General features: G+C 41.8%; 1 protein-coding gene across 1 annotated transcript in view; it reads left to right on the top strand.

Moving 5' to 3' along the window:
- The first annotated feature begins 497 nt into the window (after positions 1-497).
- Positions 498-18111, top strand: part of LOC126456518 (juvenile hormone acid O-methyltransferase-like) — a 76306-nt gene continuing 58692 nt past the window's right edge. The window contains exon 1 of the mRNA XM_050092266.1: positions 498-680. Coding sequence (XP_049948223.1) covers positions 498-680 — 183 coding nt within the window. The remainder of the gene's footprint in view (positions 681-18111) is intronic.

The following is an 18111-nucleotide window of genomic DNA, read 5'->3' as shown; positions in this document are numbered from 1 at the left end:
TCCATTATGGTCAACTTTAGCCCTTTGAATTTATTTTCCGAACCTTAGATCGCAAAATTTTTGTTCAGATATTCGTCTCCCAACGTTTTAACTATCCCCTGGATTTTTCAGTATTGACCTGGGTAAAAATTTCCTCCTTATCCTTTCGCTGTTGACCTCTTGAAGCTTCTGAAACTGTAATCATCTGTTTTCCGGTAAATGTACATGACATCTACCTATTTCCGTCTAACTCGGATAATTCCACCGTGGTGCGTCGTTTTTTTGCCTAAAGGATATTATTTATGACGAATTTCATTAAGGAATGAATATAGCAGAAAGCTGTAGTCTGTATTCACAGTTCCTGGATTAAAGATCACTTCCAAAAATAGTGATCCATGTCTAATTATATCTTTCCACTAGCCTGTGGCTGAAGAGAAGTGAGATATCTCTAAAAATATATTTTTTTCAGGCATCAGCATCTTGCCGCTGGCTGTGAGGAACATAGACACCTCATCAGCATGGATAAACAAGATGTGTACATAATCAGCGTGGACAAGCCAGACGTGTATAATCTCGCCTGCGCATCCCTTACGTTGATAGCCGCAAAACAGATTGACGCGCTGTGGTCAGATCTCACTTGGCCGAAGAGGCCGCTGCCACTGCTGGAGATTGGCTGCGGGACCGGTGACGTCGCCAGGAAGGTGGGTACAGCGTTTCAGTCCCGGCAACATTACCATCGAGTCAGACCTGACAAATAGTAAGCAACTCCGTTGTGTTCTGGGAAGTGTAGTCGCTCAAGGAAATACAGATCGACGTAGAAAAACGAATACACTTGCCAAAGTAAATGGCTGCTAGTCTTGAATACGAATAACTACACGATAACAAGCATAAACAGCAGAGACAGGTGCGTAAATACATCTGTGCTTGGATTCAGCCATGTAAATCGCTCTTCCATTCAGTAGGTTTTCAAATCCGTAGCTACTATGGACACCTTTTTTTATTTTTTTTTTATTTTTTTGTAGACCTGTGACTTCATATGACGTCTGATATGACGTCTGAGGTGTTTTGAATAGTTTTAATAAAAACAAAAACTTTGTGTAGTGTTTATTATTATTATAAGTATAATACGATTAGTTGTTGAAATTCACGAGTGTGAAACACATTTCCTATACTGAACAAATGCTCATAGCTGTTAAGATATGCATTTTAAGCCCACTTTTACTAACATACACTCCTGGAAATGGAAAAAAAACACATTGACACCGGTGTGTCAGACCCACCATACTTGCTCCGGACACTGCGAGAGGGCTGTACAAGCAATGATCACACGCACGGCACAGCGGACACACCAGGAACCGCGGTGTTGGCCGTCGAATGGCGCTAGCTGCGCAGCATTTGTGCACCGCCGCCGTCAGTGTCAGCCAGTTTGCCGTGGCATACGGAGCTCCATCGCAGTCTTTAACACTGGTAGCATGCCGCGACAGCGTGGACGTGAACCGTATGTGCAGTTGACGGACTTTGAGCGAGGGTGTATAGTGGGCATGCGGGAGGCCGGGTGGACGTACCGCCGAATTGCTCAACACGTGGGGCGTGAGGTCTCCACAGTACATCGATGTTGTCGCCAGTGGTCGGCGGAAGGTGCACGTGCCCGTCGACCTGGGACCGGACCGCAGCGACGCACGGATGCACGCCAAGACCGTAGGATCCTACGCAGTGCCGTAGGGGACCGCACCGCCACTTCCCAGCAAATTAGGGACACTGTTGCTCCTGGGGTATCGGCGAGGACCATTCGCAACCGTCTCCATGAAGCTGGGCTACGGTCCCGCACACCGTTAGGCCGTCTTCCGCTCACGCCCCAACATCGTGCAGCCCGCCTCCAGTGGTGTCGCGACAGGCGTGAATGGAGGGACGAATGGAGACGTGTCGTCTTCAGCGATGAGAGTCGCTTCTGCCTTGGTGCCAATGATGGTCGTATGCGTGTTTGGCGCCGTGCAGGTGAGCGCCACAATCAGGACTGCATACGACCGAGGCACACAGGGCCAACACCCGGCATCATGGTGTGGGGAGCGATCTCCTACACTGGCCGTACGCCACTGGTGATCGTCGAGGGGACACTGAATAGTGCACGGTACATCCAAACCGTCATCGAACCCATCGTTCTACCATTCCTAGACCGGCAAGGGAACTTGCTGTTCCAACAGGACAATGCACGTCCGCATGTATCCCGTGCCACCCAACGTGCTCTAGAAGGTGTAAGTCAACTACCCTGGCCAGCAAGATCTCCGGATCTGTCCCCCATTGAGCATGTTTGGGACTGGATGAAGCGTCGTCTCACGCGGTCTGCACGTCCAGCACGAACGCTGGTCCAACTGAGGCGCCAGGTGGAAATGGCATGGCAAGCCGTTCCACAGGACTACATCCAGCATCTCTACGATCGTCTCCATGGGAGAATAGCAGCCTGCATTGCTGCGAAAGGTGGATATACACTGTACTAGTGCCGACATTGTGCATGCTCTGTTGCCTGTGTCTATGTGCCTGTGGTTCTGTCAGTGTGATCATGTGATGTATCTGACCCCAGGAATGTGTCAATAAAGTTTCCCCTTCCTGGGACAATGAATTCACGGTGTTCTTATTTCAATTTCCAGGAGTGTATTTTTCTTCTTTTGATCCATACTACAGCATCTGAAAGTTGCCTACACTATAATCTTATCAACAGCAGTACCGGCACCTGTATTACACTGTCAGAGGTAACGGAACAGCTTCCGCATATAACTTTCGATTCGTTTGTTTCCGGTACATTGACCCTTACCTCAAACTGATACGTATATCCTTCTCCACCATCTTAGAAAGTTTGTAACGTCATCAAGAAATCACATTGCACATCCACTATGTGATCAAAAGTATACGAACATCTGGCTGAAAATGTCTTACAAGTTCGTGGCGCCCTCCATCGGTAATGCTGGAATTCAATATGGTGTTGGCCCACCCTTAACCTTGATGACAACTTTCACTCTCGCAAGCACACGTTCAATCAGGTGATGGAAAGTTTCTTGGGGAATGGCAGCCCATTATTCACGGAGTGCTGCACTGGGGAGAGGTATCGACGTCGGTCGGTGAGGCCTGGCACGAAGTCGGCCTTCCAAAACATCCCAAAGGTGTCCATTAGGATTCAGGTCAGGACTCTGTGCAGGCCAGTCAATTACAGGGATGTTATTGTCGTGTAACCACTGCGCCACAGGCCGTGCATTATGAACAGGTGCTCGATCGTGCTCAAAGATGCAATCGCCATCCCCGAATTGCTCTTCATCAGTGGGAAGCAAGAAGGTGGTTGAAACATCATTTGTAGGCCTGTGCTGTGATAGCGTCACGCAAAACAACAAGGGTTGCAAGACCCCTCCATGACAAACACGACCACACAATAACAACACCGCCTCCGAATTTTACTGTTGGAACTACGCACGCTGGCAGATGACGTTCACCGGGTATTCGCCATACCCACACCCGGCCATCGGATCGCCACATTGTGTACGGTGATTTGTCACTCCACACAACGTTTTTCCACTGTTCAGTCGCCCAATGTTTACGCTCCTTATACTAAGCGAGGCGTCGTTTGACATTTACCGGCGTGATGTGTGGCCTATGAGCAGCCGCTCCACCACGAAATTTAAGTTTTCTCACTCCCGCCTAACAGTCATAGTACTAGCAGTGGATCATGAAGCAGTCTGGAATGCCTGTGTGATGTTCTAGACAGGTCTGCCCATTACACATTACGGCCCTCTTCAACTGTCGGCGGTCTCTGTCAGTCAACAGACGAGGTCGGCCTGTACGCTGTACGTGTCCCTTCACGTTTCCACTTCCCTATCACATCGGAAACAGTGGACCTAGGGATGTTTAGGAGAGTGGAAATCTTGCGTACAGACGTATGAGATAGTGACGCCCAATCACCTGACCACGTTCGAAATCCGTGAGTTCCGCGGAGCACCCCATTCTGCTCTCTCACGATGTCTACCGACTACTGAGGTCGCTGATATGGAGTACCTGGCAGTAGGTGGCAGCACAGTGCTCCCAATATGAAAAACGTATGTTTTTGGGGGTGTCCGGATACTTTTGATCACATAGTGTATGTACATTTACATGCATCGGCCCTATAACATTGACGCGCTGTAGTGTCGTATTACATTTCCGGACACAGGTTTCAATCTAAAACTCGATTTACTAATTCCCCTCTAGAAGCTCTAGAACTGAGAAACATGAATTGCGAAATGCCCTGTATAGCTTAGAATACTTTGTGCTTCTCCTGATATTACGGAATTTTAAAGCCTACTTGTACTTCAATTTGGGAGTTCATAAGAGTAGATGCATCGGCTTTTTTCCGTGATATTTTACCTCTTTATATTAAATCCGACACATATGTGAATATACACTAAATGACTGAAATTATTTAAACGTCGGAGGGGCGAGAAATTTTGTAAAGTGCAACGGAATAATAAAAACAGGAGTTAAGCAGAGTTAACCAAGACAAAACTGAAACTAGAAGTCATGTTGTAGACATACTGCAGTTATTAACAAGGCATGCAAACGACCTGCATCTTATAGATAGAGTTCATACAATGTCGAATATATATTCTCACAGTTTGTGATGGTTGTGATGTGGAATATAGAGCAGTTTATTACCCAGGTATTCAGTAGTTCTTTGCTACACACAGTTTCTGAAAGACTATACAATTCATTTCAAGTCACAGATCATGAAGTTACAGCCTCTCCGTTTTGCCCTACGTATCACTTTAATGAATTCACAATCTAGTGAATAACTGTTATATGTGGATAATAGCTTAGCTGTTATGATATCTACCATTAATATTGCAATGAGCAAGAAACCTCACTATATTGAAAATGAAAGATTTCAGAAAGCATTAGTTTTTGCACCTCATGCCACGGAAATCAGTTTAGTCCAGCAGACAACACTCATTGCTTATCTGCATTTGCATTGTCAATTCAGTTTCCAGCACTCCATGAGGTTCACACCACTTGAAACAGTTTAACATTTTCTTTTCACAATGTCAATATCAATATTCATATATGGTGTATTTGGGGAAAAAGTGTTCGACAGTGTGTGGCGTACGTTTTTTCTCAGATGCGACAGTAACTTGCTACTCAGTGCATACACGTGTACTTGCACCGGCGTTCTGCCTCGCACTGTTCGACTCTCTCACAGACGATATGGCACTCGCTCCCTCCCTGTTATTGTGGCAGTCCAGTTTTACACAGTACATTTATCACTACAAAGATTTTCATAAAATTATAATTATTACCTATCCAGAGAATCAAAATAAACATATTAACAGGAAATCCATGTCGTAACATAACTGAAAGAATGCTTAGTTAGACGTTACAGTACAGGAAGAATTGTCTGAACCAAGAAAGATGTGTATTAATTGAATAGAATGGAAAAAAAAGACACTCAAAATCTGCAATATCTTGAGAGTTTCAATGACAGATTTTGATGTTAGTTGCACAACAGCAAAAATGTATGAGAAATAGACACCTGGTTCAAGAATCATGAAAGAGGTTGTATACATGGAAGAGGCCTGGAGATACTGGAAGGTTTCAGATAGATTATATAATGGTAAGACAGAGATTTAGGAACCAGGTTTTAAATTGTAAGACATTTCCAGGGGCAGATTTGGACTCTGACCACAATCTATGTTAAATAAAAAATAAATAAATAAACAATTGCTAGTTCTTGGGAAAGGGACGAAGAGGTCAAAAGCAGAAAGTTCCTTTAAATCTGAATGAATGATGGAATATAGAGGAGCATGATGGCACACTGTTGGCAGTTTCGCCTTTTAACATTGTTTGCATGAAGCTACAGCTCGAAGAATTCTCCGCTCCATGTTAATGAAGCAACATCTGTCAGACAGCTTAAGAAAGAACTTCTTAGATCCTGAAGGTACCTAACTGAGATGAGTATAGCTTACTTACAAGATCATCTGGTACACACACCGCCCAATGTTAATTATTTGGGTCCTTACATCTTAGTAAACTATTATTCTTGTGTGTAACAGTTTACTTCCTGAGTCCCCCCCCCCCCCCCCCTCTTCCCTCATGCACTATGGACCTTGCCGTTGGTGGGGAGGCATGCGTGCCTCAGCGCTACAGATAGCCGTACCGTAGGTGCAACCACAACAGAGGGGTATCTGTTGAGAGGCCAGACGAGCGTGTGGTTCCTGAAGAGGGGCAGCACCCTTTTCAGTAGGTGCAGCAGCAACAGTCTGGATGATTGGCTGATCTGGCCTTGCAACACTAACCAAAACGGACTCGCTCTGCTGGTACTGGGAATGGCTGAAAGCAAGGGAAAACAGCGTCCGTAATTTTTCCCAAGGACATGTAGCTTTACTGTATGGCAAAATGATGATGCCGTCCTCTTGGGTAAAATATTTCGGAGGTGAAATAGTCCCCCATTCGGATCTCCGAACGGGTAGTACTCAGGAGGACATTGTTATCAGGACAAAGAAAACTGTCGTTCTACGGATCGGAGCGTGGAATGTCAGATCACTTAATCGGGCAAGTTGGTTAGAAAATTTAAAAAGGGAAATGTATAGTTTAAAGTTAGATATAATGATAATTAGTTAAGTTCGGTGCCACGAGAAACAAGACTTCTTGTCAAGTGAATACAGGGTTATAAACACAAAATCAAATAGGGGTATTGCAGGAGTAGGTTTAATAATGAACAAAAAGTTGGTGTGTGGGTAAGCTACTACAAACAGCATAATGAACGCATTATTGTGACCAAGGTAGACACGAGCCCATCCCTACCACTGTCGTACAAGTTTATATGTCAACTATCTCCGCAGATAACGAAGAGATTGATGAAATGTATGATGAGATAAAAGAAAATATTCAGATAGTGAAGGGAGACGAAAATTTAGTAGTCACGGGTGACTGGAATTCGATAGTAGGAAACGGAAGAGAAGGAAACGTAGTAGATTAATATGGAATGGCAGTAAGAAATGAAAGAGGGAGGCACCTGGTAGAATTTTGCACAGAGCGTAACTTAATCATAGCTAACACCTGGTTCAAGAATCATGAAAGAGGTTGTATACATGGAAGAGGCCTGGAGATACTGAAAGGTTTCAGATAGATTATATAATGGTAAGACAGTGATTTAGGAACCAGGTTTTAAATTGTAAGACATTTCCAGGGGCAGATGTGGACTCTGACCACAATCTATTGGTTATGAACTGTAGACTAAAACCGAAGAAACTGCAAAAAGGCGGGAATTTCAGGAGATGGGACCTGAATAAACTGACTAAACCAGAGGTTGTACAGAGTTTTAGGGAGAGCATAACGGAAAAATTGACAAGAATGGGGGAAAGAAATACAGTAGAAGAAGAATGGGTAGCTTTGAGGAATGAAGTAGTGAAGGCAGCAGAGGATCAAGTAGGTAAAAAGACTAAGGCTATTAGAAATCCTTGGGTAACAGAAGAAATATTGAATTTAATTGCTGAAAGGAGAAAATACAAAAATGCAGTAAATGAAGCAGGCAAAAAGGAATGCAAACTTCACAGAAATGAGATCACAGGAAGTGCAAAATGGCTAAGCAGGGATGACTAGACGACAAATGTAAGGATGTTGAGGCATATCTCACTAGGGGTGAGATAGATACTGCCTCCAGGAAAATGAAAGAGGCCTTTGGAGAAAGGAGAACCACCTGTACGAATGTCAAGAGCTCATATGGAAACCCAGTTCTAAACAAAGATGGGGAAGCAGAAAGGTGAACAGAGTATACAGAGGGTCTATACAAGGGCAATGTTCTTGAGGACAATATTATGGAAATAGGAGAGGATGTAGATGAAGATGAAATGGGAAATATGATACTGCGTGAAGAGTTTGACAGAGCACTGTAACACCTAAGTCCAAACAAGGCCCCGGGAGTGAACAACAGGCCATTAGAACGACTGATATCCTTGGGGGAGCCAGTCCTGACAAAACTCTACCATCTGGTGCGCAATATATATGAGACATGCGAAATATCCTCAGACTTCAAGAAGAATACAATAATTCCAATCCCAAAGAAAGGACGTGTTGGCAGATGTGAAAATCACCGAACTATCAGTTTAATAAGTCACGGCGGCAAAATACTAATGCGAATTCCTTACAGATGAATGGAATAACTGGTAGAAGCCGACCTCGGATAACATCAGTTCGGGTTCCGTAGAAATGTTGGAAAACGTGGGGCAACACTGACCGTTCGACTTATCTTAGAAGATAGCTTATGGAAATGCAACCTACGTTTCCAGCATTTGTAGACTTAGAGAAAGCTTTTGACAGTGTTGACCGGAATACTCTTTTCAAATTCTGAAGGTGGCAGGGGTAAAATACAGGGAGGGAAAGGTTATTTACAATTTGTACAGAAACCAGATGGCAGTTATAAGAGTCGAGGGCCGTGAAAGGGAAGCAGTGGTTGGGAAGGGAGTGAGACAGGTCGTAGGCTACCCCGATGTTGTTCAATCTGTATATAAGCTAGCAGTAAAAAAAAAAAAAAAAAAGAAAAGATGTTAATTAAATAAAACCCTCAGCTGCCGACAGGTATTGTTGATATACCTCGATGGGGACAGCTGAAAATGTGTGCCCCGACCGGGCCTCGAACCAGAGATCTGCTGCTTACATGGCAGACGCTCTATTTATCTGAGCCACCGAGGACACAGATAAATAAGGCGACTGCAGGGACTTATCCCTTGCACGCTTCCCGTGAGACCCACATTCCCAACTGTCCACAATCTACGTACGTAATGTACCTAATAGATATTTGCCCATCTACTCATTACTAGCGCACATTAAAGTGACGATTCCACTAAGAGTTCAGGTAACCTATGCGCATTCGCACAGACAAAGGTCAATGGCTGGGTGGCCTTTAACTGTATATATATATATATATATATATATATATATATATATATATATATATATTTCAAGGGGTAATGCCCTGCAGTCGCGATGATTGTCTGTGTCCTCTTTGGCTCAGATCGATGGGGTGTCTGTCATGTAAGCAGGAGATCCCGGGTTCTAGTCCCGGGTCTCTCTCGGTGCACATATTTTCTGCTGTCCCCACCGAGGTAAATCAACAACACCTGTCGGCAGCTGAGGGTTTCATTTAATTATCATTTATCCTAGAGAAGCTGCACGGTCATCAATGATACTTGTTCTTTCCAGAACAGTTACTATACTCATATATATATTAAAATCCATGGTGAAGAAATAAAAACTTTGAAGTTCGACGGTGAAATTGTAATTGTGTCAGAGACAGCAAAGGAACTGGAAGAACAGCTGAACGGCTTGGACAGTGTCTTGAAAGGAGGATATAAGATGAACATCAACAAAAGCAAAACATGGATATGGAATGTAGTCGAATTAAATCAGGTGATCCTGATGGGGAATTAGATTAGGAAGTGAGGCACTTAAAGTAGTAGATGAGTTTTGCAATTTGGGGAGCAAAATAACTGATGGTGGTCGCAGTAGAGAGGATATAAAATGTAGACTGGCAATGGCAAGGAAAGTGTTTCTGATGAAGAGAAATTTGTTAACATCGAGTATAGATTTAAGTGTCAGAAAGTCGTTTCTGAAAGTATTTGTATGGAGTGTAGCCATGTATAGAAGTGAAACATGGACGATAAATAGTTTGGACAAGAAGAGAATAGAAGCTTTCGAAATGTGGTGCCACAGAAGAATGCTGGAGGTTTGATGGGTAGACCACATAACTAATGAGGAGGTATTGAAGAGAATTAGTGAGAAGAGAAATTTGTGGCACAACTTGACTAGAAGAAGGGATCGGTTCGTAGGACGTATTCTGAGGCATCAAGGCATCACCAACTTAGTATTGGAGGGCAGCGTGGAGGGTAAGACTCGTAGAGGGAGACCAAGAGATGAATACATTAAGCATATTCAGAAGAATGTAGGTTCAACTGCTCTTCCAAGTCCTTTGCTGTCTCTGACAGAATTACAATGTCAACTGCGAACCTGAAAGTTTTAATTTCTTCTCCATGGATTTTAATACCTACTGCGAATTTTTCTTTTGTTTCCTTTACTGCTTGCTCAATATACATATTGAATAACATCGGGGGGAGGCTACAACCCTGTCTCACTTCCTACCCAACCACTGCTTCCCTTTCATGTCCCTCGACTCTTATAACTGCCATCTGGTTTCTGTACAAATTGTGTATAACTTTTCGCTCTCTGTATTTTACCCTTGCCACCTTCAGAATTTGAAAGAGAGTATTCCAGTCAACATTGTCAAAAGCTTTCTCTAAATCTACAAATGCTTGAAACGTAGGTTTGACTTTTCTTAATCTAGCCTCTAAGATAAGCCAGAGAGTCAGTATTGCCTCACGTGTTCCGTTTCTACAGAATCCAAACTGCTCTTACCCGAGGTCGGCTTCTACCAGTTTTTCCATTCGTTTGTAAAGAATACGTGTTAGTATTTTGCAGCTGCGACTTATTAAACTGATAGTTCGATAATTTTCACATCTGTCAACACCTGCTTTCTTTGGGATTGGAATTATTATATTCTTCTTGAAGTCTGCGGGTATTTCGCCTGTCTCATACATTTTACTCACCAGATGGTAGAGTTTTGTCAGGACTGGCTCTCCCAAGGATGTCAGTAGTTCTAATGGAATGTTGTCCACTCACGGAGTGTTGTTTCGACTTAGGTCTTTCAGTGCTCTGTTAAACTCTTCACGCAGTATCATATCTCCCATTTCATTTTCATCTACATCCTCTTCCATTCCCATAATATTGCCCTCAAGTACATCGCCCTTGTATAGACCCTCTATATACTCCTTCCACCTTTCTGCTTTCCCTTCTTTGCTTAGAACTGGGTTTCCATCTGAGCTCTTGATATTCATACAAGTGGTTCTCTTTTCTCCAAAGGTCTCTTCAATTTTCCTGTAGGCAGTATCTATCTTACCCCTAGTGAGATATGCCTCTACATCCTTACATTTATCCTCTATCCATTCCTGCTTATCCATTTTGCACTTCCTGTCGATCTCATTATTGAGACGTTTGTATTCCTTTTTGCCAGCTTCATTTACTGCATTTTTAAATTTTCTCCTATCGTCAATTAAATTCAGTATTTCCTCCTTTATCCAAGGGTTTCTACTAGCCCTCGTCTTTTTACCTACTTGATCCTGTGCTGCCTTAACTATTTCATCCCTCAAAGCTACCCATTCTTCTTCTACTGTATTTCTTTCCCCCATTCTTGTCAATTTTTCCGTTATGCTCTCCCTGAAACTCTGTACAACCTCTGGTTTAGTCAGTTTATCCAGGTCCCATCTCCTGAAATTCCCACCTTTTTGCAGTTTCTTCAGTTTTAATCTACAGTTCATAACCAGTAGATTGTGGTCAGAGTCCACATCTGCCTTTAGAAATGTCTTACAACTTAAAACCTGGTTCCTAAATCTCTGTCTTACCATTATAAAATCAATTTGAAAACTTTCAGTATCTCCAGGCTTCTTCCATGTATACAACTTTCTTTTATGATTCTTGAGCCAAGTGTTAGGTATGATTAAGTTATGCTCTGTGCAAAATTCTACCAAGCGGCTTCCTCTTTCATTTCTTACCCCCAATCCGCATTCACCTACTACGTTTCCTTCTCTTCCTTTTCCTGCTATCATATTCCAGTCACCCATGACTACTAAATTTTCGTCTCCCTTCACTATCTGGATAATTTCTTTAAATTCCTAAATCAGAGGAGCATTATTCATACTCTCATAAAGAGGTGGCACTTGTTCGATTAAAGAGCCTGAGACTTTAACAAAAAGGCAAACATGGAATTAGGTAAAACGCAAATCTCAGCCAAGAGAGAATGTACCAACGGACATCTATTGATTTTAAGTTGTTATAACTGAAGGTAATTCTATAAAAGAATGTATAAATAATATTTAAACTGCAATTTGAAAGTGGCTTAAACTACAACAGATAGTGACACTGAACTTGCATTAATCCTGAGTACAAAATAAATTACACGTAACCAGCACATACAAAATTCATAAATTAACGGTAATGCTGAAACCCAATAGACGAGACGTAGACAGCACATCCCTAATACAGTGACATAAACAATTTTCGCAATATAAGTTAGCCAAGCTGGAATTGGTAAGCTCTTAAAATGAAATTGGGGTTAACTCAAGCTTAAACAATTACAATATACATAGTGTAAAGAATCCTATGACGCAGCAGATAGCTGCAAACAGCTGTTTGTACAGTCTACATACAAGGTACTCACCAATTAAGTTCAACAAGCACCAGTAACTATGACTCATTAGTCGTTGGATGGCCATACTGCAGTTATCAGTGGTAAGTGATTGAAGGAAAGCTCATGTACAATGCTATTGAGCCAGCATGGTGGAGAGCGTGCCTGTCTTCTGGTTGAAGCAAAGGAGGTGCTTATTTACCTACACAGTCAAAGAGATCAAACCCTGTTTTTGAATTCATTTCAAAGCACTACATGGGTCAATCCTCCCCTCCTAAAGGACGTCACCAGGGGGGGGGGGGGGAGGAGGAGGAGAGATTGGGAATAATTGGTCTGAGTGCCTTTACTTCTTCTTCTTTTTAGTTGAGCACTTTGAACACACAATAATTAGAAGGAACGCTGACTTTGACCTGACTAAGGTGAACCCTTTGATGTGTATCAGTAACAAAGTTTTTAACTGAGAGACTAACCGGTGTAGGTGACTTGGGAATCTAGCAAAGTCTAACAAAATGCAACAATATCTTCGTTGAAATTTTTTGTGCGTTCTTGCTCTGAGCTCAGAAATTCTTCATGAAAAGGGTGTCACCATTACTTATTGGTGTAGACCACATATTGTTGTTAGACCTCTGAACTTCATGCCTGTGTGGAAAATTAATTTTATTAATCGTCTTGCTCTCATTTCTTTTATGGAGTAAGGGTCAATTTTTTCAGGCAAGAGGTCATTGACAGACGAAAGGTTTGACATTGAGATTTATTCATCTATGCGAGCATTAATTTTGCAAGTGTTGTCTTATGCACATCATGCAAAGTAAAATTAAAAATAAAATTAACCAAGTTGATGGATCTAGCACAGTTACTCTGAGATTGGCTACGATAAATAATCAGCTCTTATTTAAGGTTCTGATTAATATGTTTAGTGAATGATGGATGAGGATAGTTTGGGATGGTGATGGTATACGATATGGAGCAACCAAAATAGAATTTCGTAAATTTTGTAGAAGTGAAAGTAGGTGCATTATCACTGACTGATGTCCTGGGAGGACCAAAGTATGAAAATATTTTATCGAGATGCTAAATTGTCGAACCCACAGTCATAACCCTACTTGGGACAACTCACACAAGATGTGTGAAAGCATCCACTGCATCAAAAATATACCTATTGTCACTCTTAGTGAATGGAAACTGTCCTAAATAAACCATGAAAAATGTTCCAAGAGCTTCTTCTCCACACTAGAATGAACAAACGACGATGAGAATTGGAATCAGCACACTGATGCACACTGATATTTCTGACACTCCTTTCCTAACTATCTGACGTCTGAGTTAAGGAATGGCCAAGTAAGGCGCACTTCAATATTCATCAAGATCTTAAAAGTACCCAAATTACCTGCAAATGACTAATGAAAGTACTTAAATACAGCTGGCTTTCACTCTTTAGGGAGACAAATCTTCCTAGTGTAGTGGGTACAATGACGTAAGGGACGTTTGTTATGATGACACCCAGCTGCTTGCTTCCCAGTAAGGAATACTCCTGAGCGCTTGGTCCTGTTCCTGCTGCTTCTTCAAATTCCCGAAAACTGATGGAATATCATAAATGAAAAGCATCAGTTTGCTTTTGTTCTACAGTATTACAGACAACATTGTCTGCTAACATTTAACTTCTTTGGTGATAATACTCAGTAAATGTCTGAAGATGGCCTTGTAAGCCGAAAACCGGTTGACAATAAAAGTAATATTATAGTACAAAAGCAAACTGGTGCTTTTCATATATTGTAATGTTGTTCTACAAAGAACTGACGGAAGATTCTATTAATATGATGGAGTATCAATTAGTATAGCTGCACTACATTGAAGATTATCACCTGAATCCATGAAAATGACCATGTGGCATTGTTGGCTGGGAGACCCCAAATGGGGAAGTTCAGCTGCCGGGTCGCGGGTCTTATTTTAGTCGAAGCCACGTTGGGCGATTTGCGCGTCGGTGATGATGATGAAAGGCTAATGAAGACAACACAACACCCAGTCCACGAGCGGAGAAAATCCCCAATCCAGCTGGGAATCGAACCTGGGCCCGCTGCATGGTAGGCAAACGTTTTAACACTCAGCTAAGCAGGCGGACACCTGATTCTATGATCTCAGAAGATTCCTGATCCACGCTAAACATTCGACTCAGCAATCTGCTAGATGGTTGTCAGAATCCTTTGTGGGCAAAGTGGAAAGCTGAGAGTCGAACTGCCCAGCTTGTTATTCTGCCAATCATGCGGCGCTTAGCCAGTACCCAACTTAGAGTCTGATTGTCTGTTTCTAAAAAGAAATGTATATGCTCTATATAGAACTTAATTTTTTCCAGGCTACATAAAACTTCCAGTGCTTCCAACTTGTATTTAACCTCTGCTGCCACGAGAGGGATACATGACTGGCTGATGATCATCATCCTATTCTTGAAACAGGACCACCGCAACTCAAGAACTGGAGGCATCAGTCTGGATTGTAAATTACTGCTGAAAATCTATAATGGCTAGCATGAGGGCATTACTGAGAGCTGACTACTGAAATTGCTCTCTCTTACGACGAAGTTGGTTAAAGGAGGCAGCTAGTTGAGCAAAGTCTGGAATGAAATTTTTGAAAAAGTTAACCATTCTGATAAACTGTGCATCTTCCATCTTATCCTGGTGAATGGGGGAGGGGCAAATTATAAACGGCATTGATGGGTTCATTATAAATTTCAGCCTCAATGGCTGAAACTACATGTCCCTTGGCATGGGCTAAAGTAATCCAGGTGCAGGTATTTGTACAAATGAAATGACACAGTTTCAGACTTTTTACTGGTTTCATACAGACATGATTTTATGTAAATAGACTGCACCTGCGTTTCAGGCTGGATCCTCCATTTACGTTCAATGCTGAGATACTATTCCAGAACAAGGAGTGTCTTGGTAATTCTGTCTGATTTTAAAGTAGACTTGGGAGAGTTTTGATTGGGGAGGGGTGTGTGCCATGCTAATCTGTGCAGTTGTGTGAACTGCTGTGTCAAGGTGTTTTAGTGGGTAACATAGTTGCCTAGCAAACAGGAGGCCCAGGTTCAATTCCCGGTCTTGGTAAATTTTTTCACTCGCTGCTTCAGTGTATATACATAAAATCGTATCTGTATGAGACCAGTCTCAGAAATTGTGTCATTTCATTTGTAAATCTGGATGGCAAGACACGACAGACCATTCAAGGTGCCCCATTCTCCAATAAGCTGATCACCAATACTAGGCAACCAACAGTTAGTAAAAGGGCAAATAATCAGTAGCTGAATGTGATAAATGCTACAAAGTCTTAAAACCCCATATTCATTGCGAAACATTCCGTATTTTGTCACAACAAATTACTTTTATACTTAGTGATACATTTTACATTTTTTTACTTAGCTAATAATAAGTAAAACATCGTCTTTCAGATGAAAGAAAATGTTAAAATGTAAGTTGGGCAGCGCTCTTGTACCATGTTCCTTGTGATTATCCAGGGAAGTTAAATACAGCTTTAAACACTGCTTACCTCCAACGCGGTTACTTGCTTAACTCTCGAGGAGTTTTGTGATACAAAAATACAAATTTTGTATCACACGGTACAGAAAAACAAACATTCAGAAGGAAAGCTTTAAAAACACCCCCCACCCCCTTACACACACACACACAACTACTACTCGAAAATTGAGAATTGTTGGAAAATGTAAATAAATTCCATCTGTTACTGTTTATAAGGCGATTGTTTTTTTTTTAGAATAACTGTTTGAGAAAATATTTCGAAAACATGTCATATTTTCGAAGTTATTTCTGTTACAACTCTACCACAAGTACATCCCTCAGAAAAGAAAGAATAGTCAAATTTAATTGCCAGAAGAATCTTAAAAACTTCTCTGTGATTTGCGCTTCTTAGGAACGAACTTTCAAAGTCATCAGATAAAGCTGTGTGAAACAGTCGTTATTCTTTACCGAGAAATTGAAATGTCAAATTTCATGGTTGCTCTAATGCAGCTCTGCACATTCTGAGTAAATATATGTTGATGTCACTGTTTATCTCGCTTGTAGTGAACTCATCACTAACAACAAGTGCTTCACATTTATCACACCCATTTATGAATTTTAATAAAGAATGCGATACATAATTTCGTATGTAGAACAATATATTTAAGTCATTAGGAGAGATGTCTGTTTGATTTGTATGTGACTTGTTCGTCCTCCAATTTACAGTACAACCTAGTACACAACAGCTGTGCCCTAAATTCCTATGACACGTAATAGATCGATATATCCTTTTGGAAGGTAAGAAAATAATTGGGGCTCACGACTAAGTACAGACTATTTATATAGGGTGTTAAAAAATTCCTTATTTTGAGAGATGGTAGTATGACGAATATGGAAAATAACGTTCAGTAGACGTGGGCTCTGAAAGACATACCTTAAGAGCGGTGAGTACTTGTTCGTCTTCGCTAGTCTCAACAAATCTTTCTACTGCAAACTTTTTGCTTTCCATATTTTGAGAGATGGTCGTATGGACCAAAAGATGAAAGCAAAAGTCCAGTAAACATGGGCTCTAAAATGCCCATTTTAAGGGCTATGAGCTCTTGTGCAGTAGAAGCGTTTTAGAGTTCCTCCTTAGTCGACTTTTTTATTGCTTTGTTCCGTTCTATGACCTCTCAAAAAAACGGGATAATTTTTTAACACGCTGCTTAAGGAAAAAGTACATACCTAGTGTATTCGTGAGTTTATGGACAGTTTTCTGATACAGAGACACAAATCTGAAAGCAAATCCAGCTTTAAATAGGCCCAAATGCAGCTGATGGTCTTCGCACAAGCTTTGAATGCTCACTTATGCCACAACGTAACCTTTGAACTCAGGATCGACCATATCCTATGTAGTTTCTAAGATACCGGCTGGATTTCCAGTTGGCACAGGTTCATGACTCCATGTGGGCTACCTGTCAGTTGTCAAAGGTTGTCTATCATGTACGCTTCAGCTGGCCAAGCGAGTTGCACTCATATGCACGGTCCGGCGAACCAGCCAGGCTGGCCTATGTAGAAGCGGCACAGGGTACTCTGGCCGATGCGCAGTGACACCCGTTTTCATCCTAAGCGGTAGGAGAGTTCATCCGTTTGTTCAGAAGGGGAGGCCCGACACTGTCTGCCACTGCCACCTTTCGGCTGGTCGGCGATGACGTAACTGAGGCGCATGCCCTGCAGTCTTCCTCAAACGATTTTACAGAAACTATTCAGTAAACAAATTTAGTATTGCTTTACTTGTAGGTTTAAATGTCAGGTTCAGTATAATGGTACAACATTTCGCTAATGACCATAGTTATTGTGATATTTACGTGGAAGTAAGACATTGCGCAAAATTCGGAAAAGTTTGGATTGAAAAAATAGAGATCGCTATGATTTTGCGTTTGATACATATGACATTATATGTCACTGCATATGCAATGAAGCTGACATATTGAATATTTCTATAGACTTGGGTGGAGGTATCTATTTGTCACCAGTCTGGAGAAAACATATCTGACGCAGCACACACATTTGCGGTCGCACCGCGCCAGCGATAAAGCCAGACTGAAATATCCACAACATGTCTCATGTTTCATAAACGGTTTGTGATATCGAGATGAGATTTTCGCAGATGATAACATCAAAAGAGGAGAGAATTTTGCCCTATAATTATTACACAAATTTCATTACCTACTGTATTATTTCACTAACTAGAACCTTTTTAGATGACAGAAAGTAAATTTTAAGGGTCACCGGCAGGTGATGAAACGAGAACTGATATGGGTTTTGGTACAACATAATTCAAGACAATACGCATTAATTTTGTATCGAGGATGCGCTTTTTCATAAGATACTGAC

This window comes from Schistocerca serialis, chromosome 2 (assembly GCF_023864345.2).
Source record: "Schistocerca serialis cubense isolate TAMUIC-IGC-003099 chromosome 2, iqSchSeri2.2, whole genome shotgun sequence".
In the NCBI taxonomy this organism is placed as follows: Eukaryota; Metazoa; Arthropoda; class Insecta; order Orthoptera; family Acrididae; genus Schistocerca; species Schistocerca serialis.
Note: the sequence above shows the minus strand (reverse complement) of the source record. Positions and strands in the feature narration are given on the sequence as shown.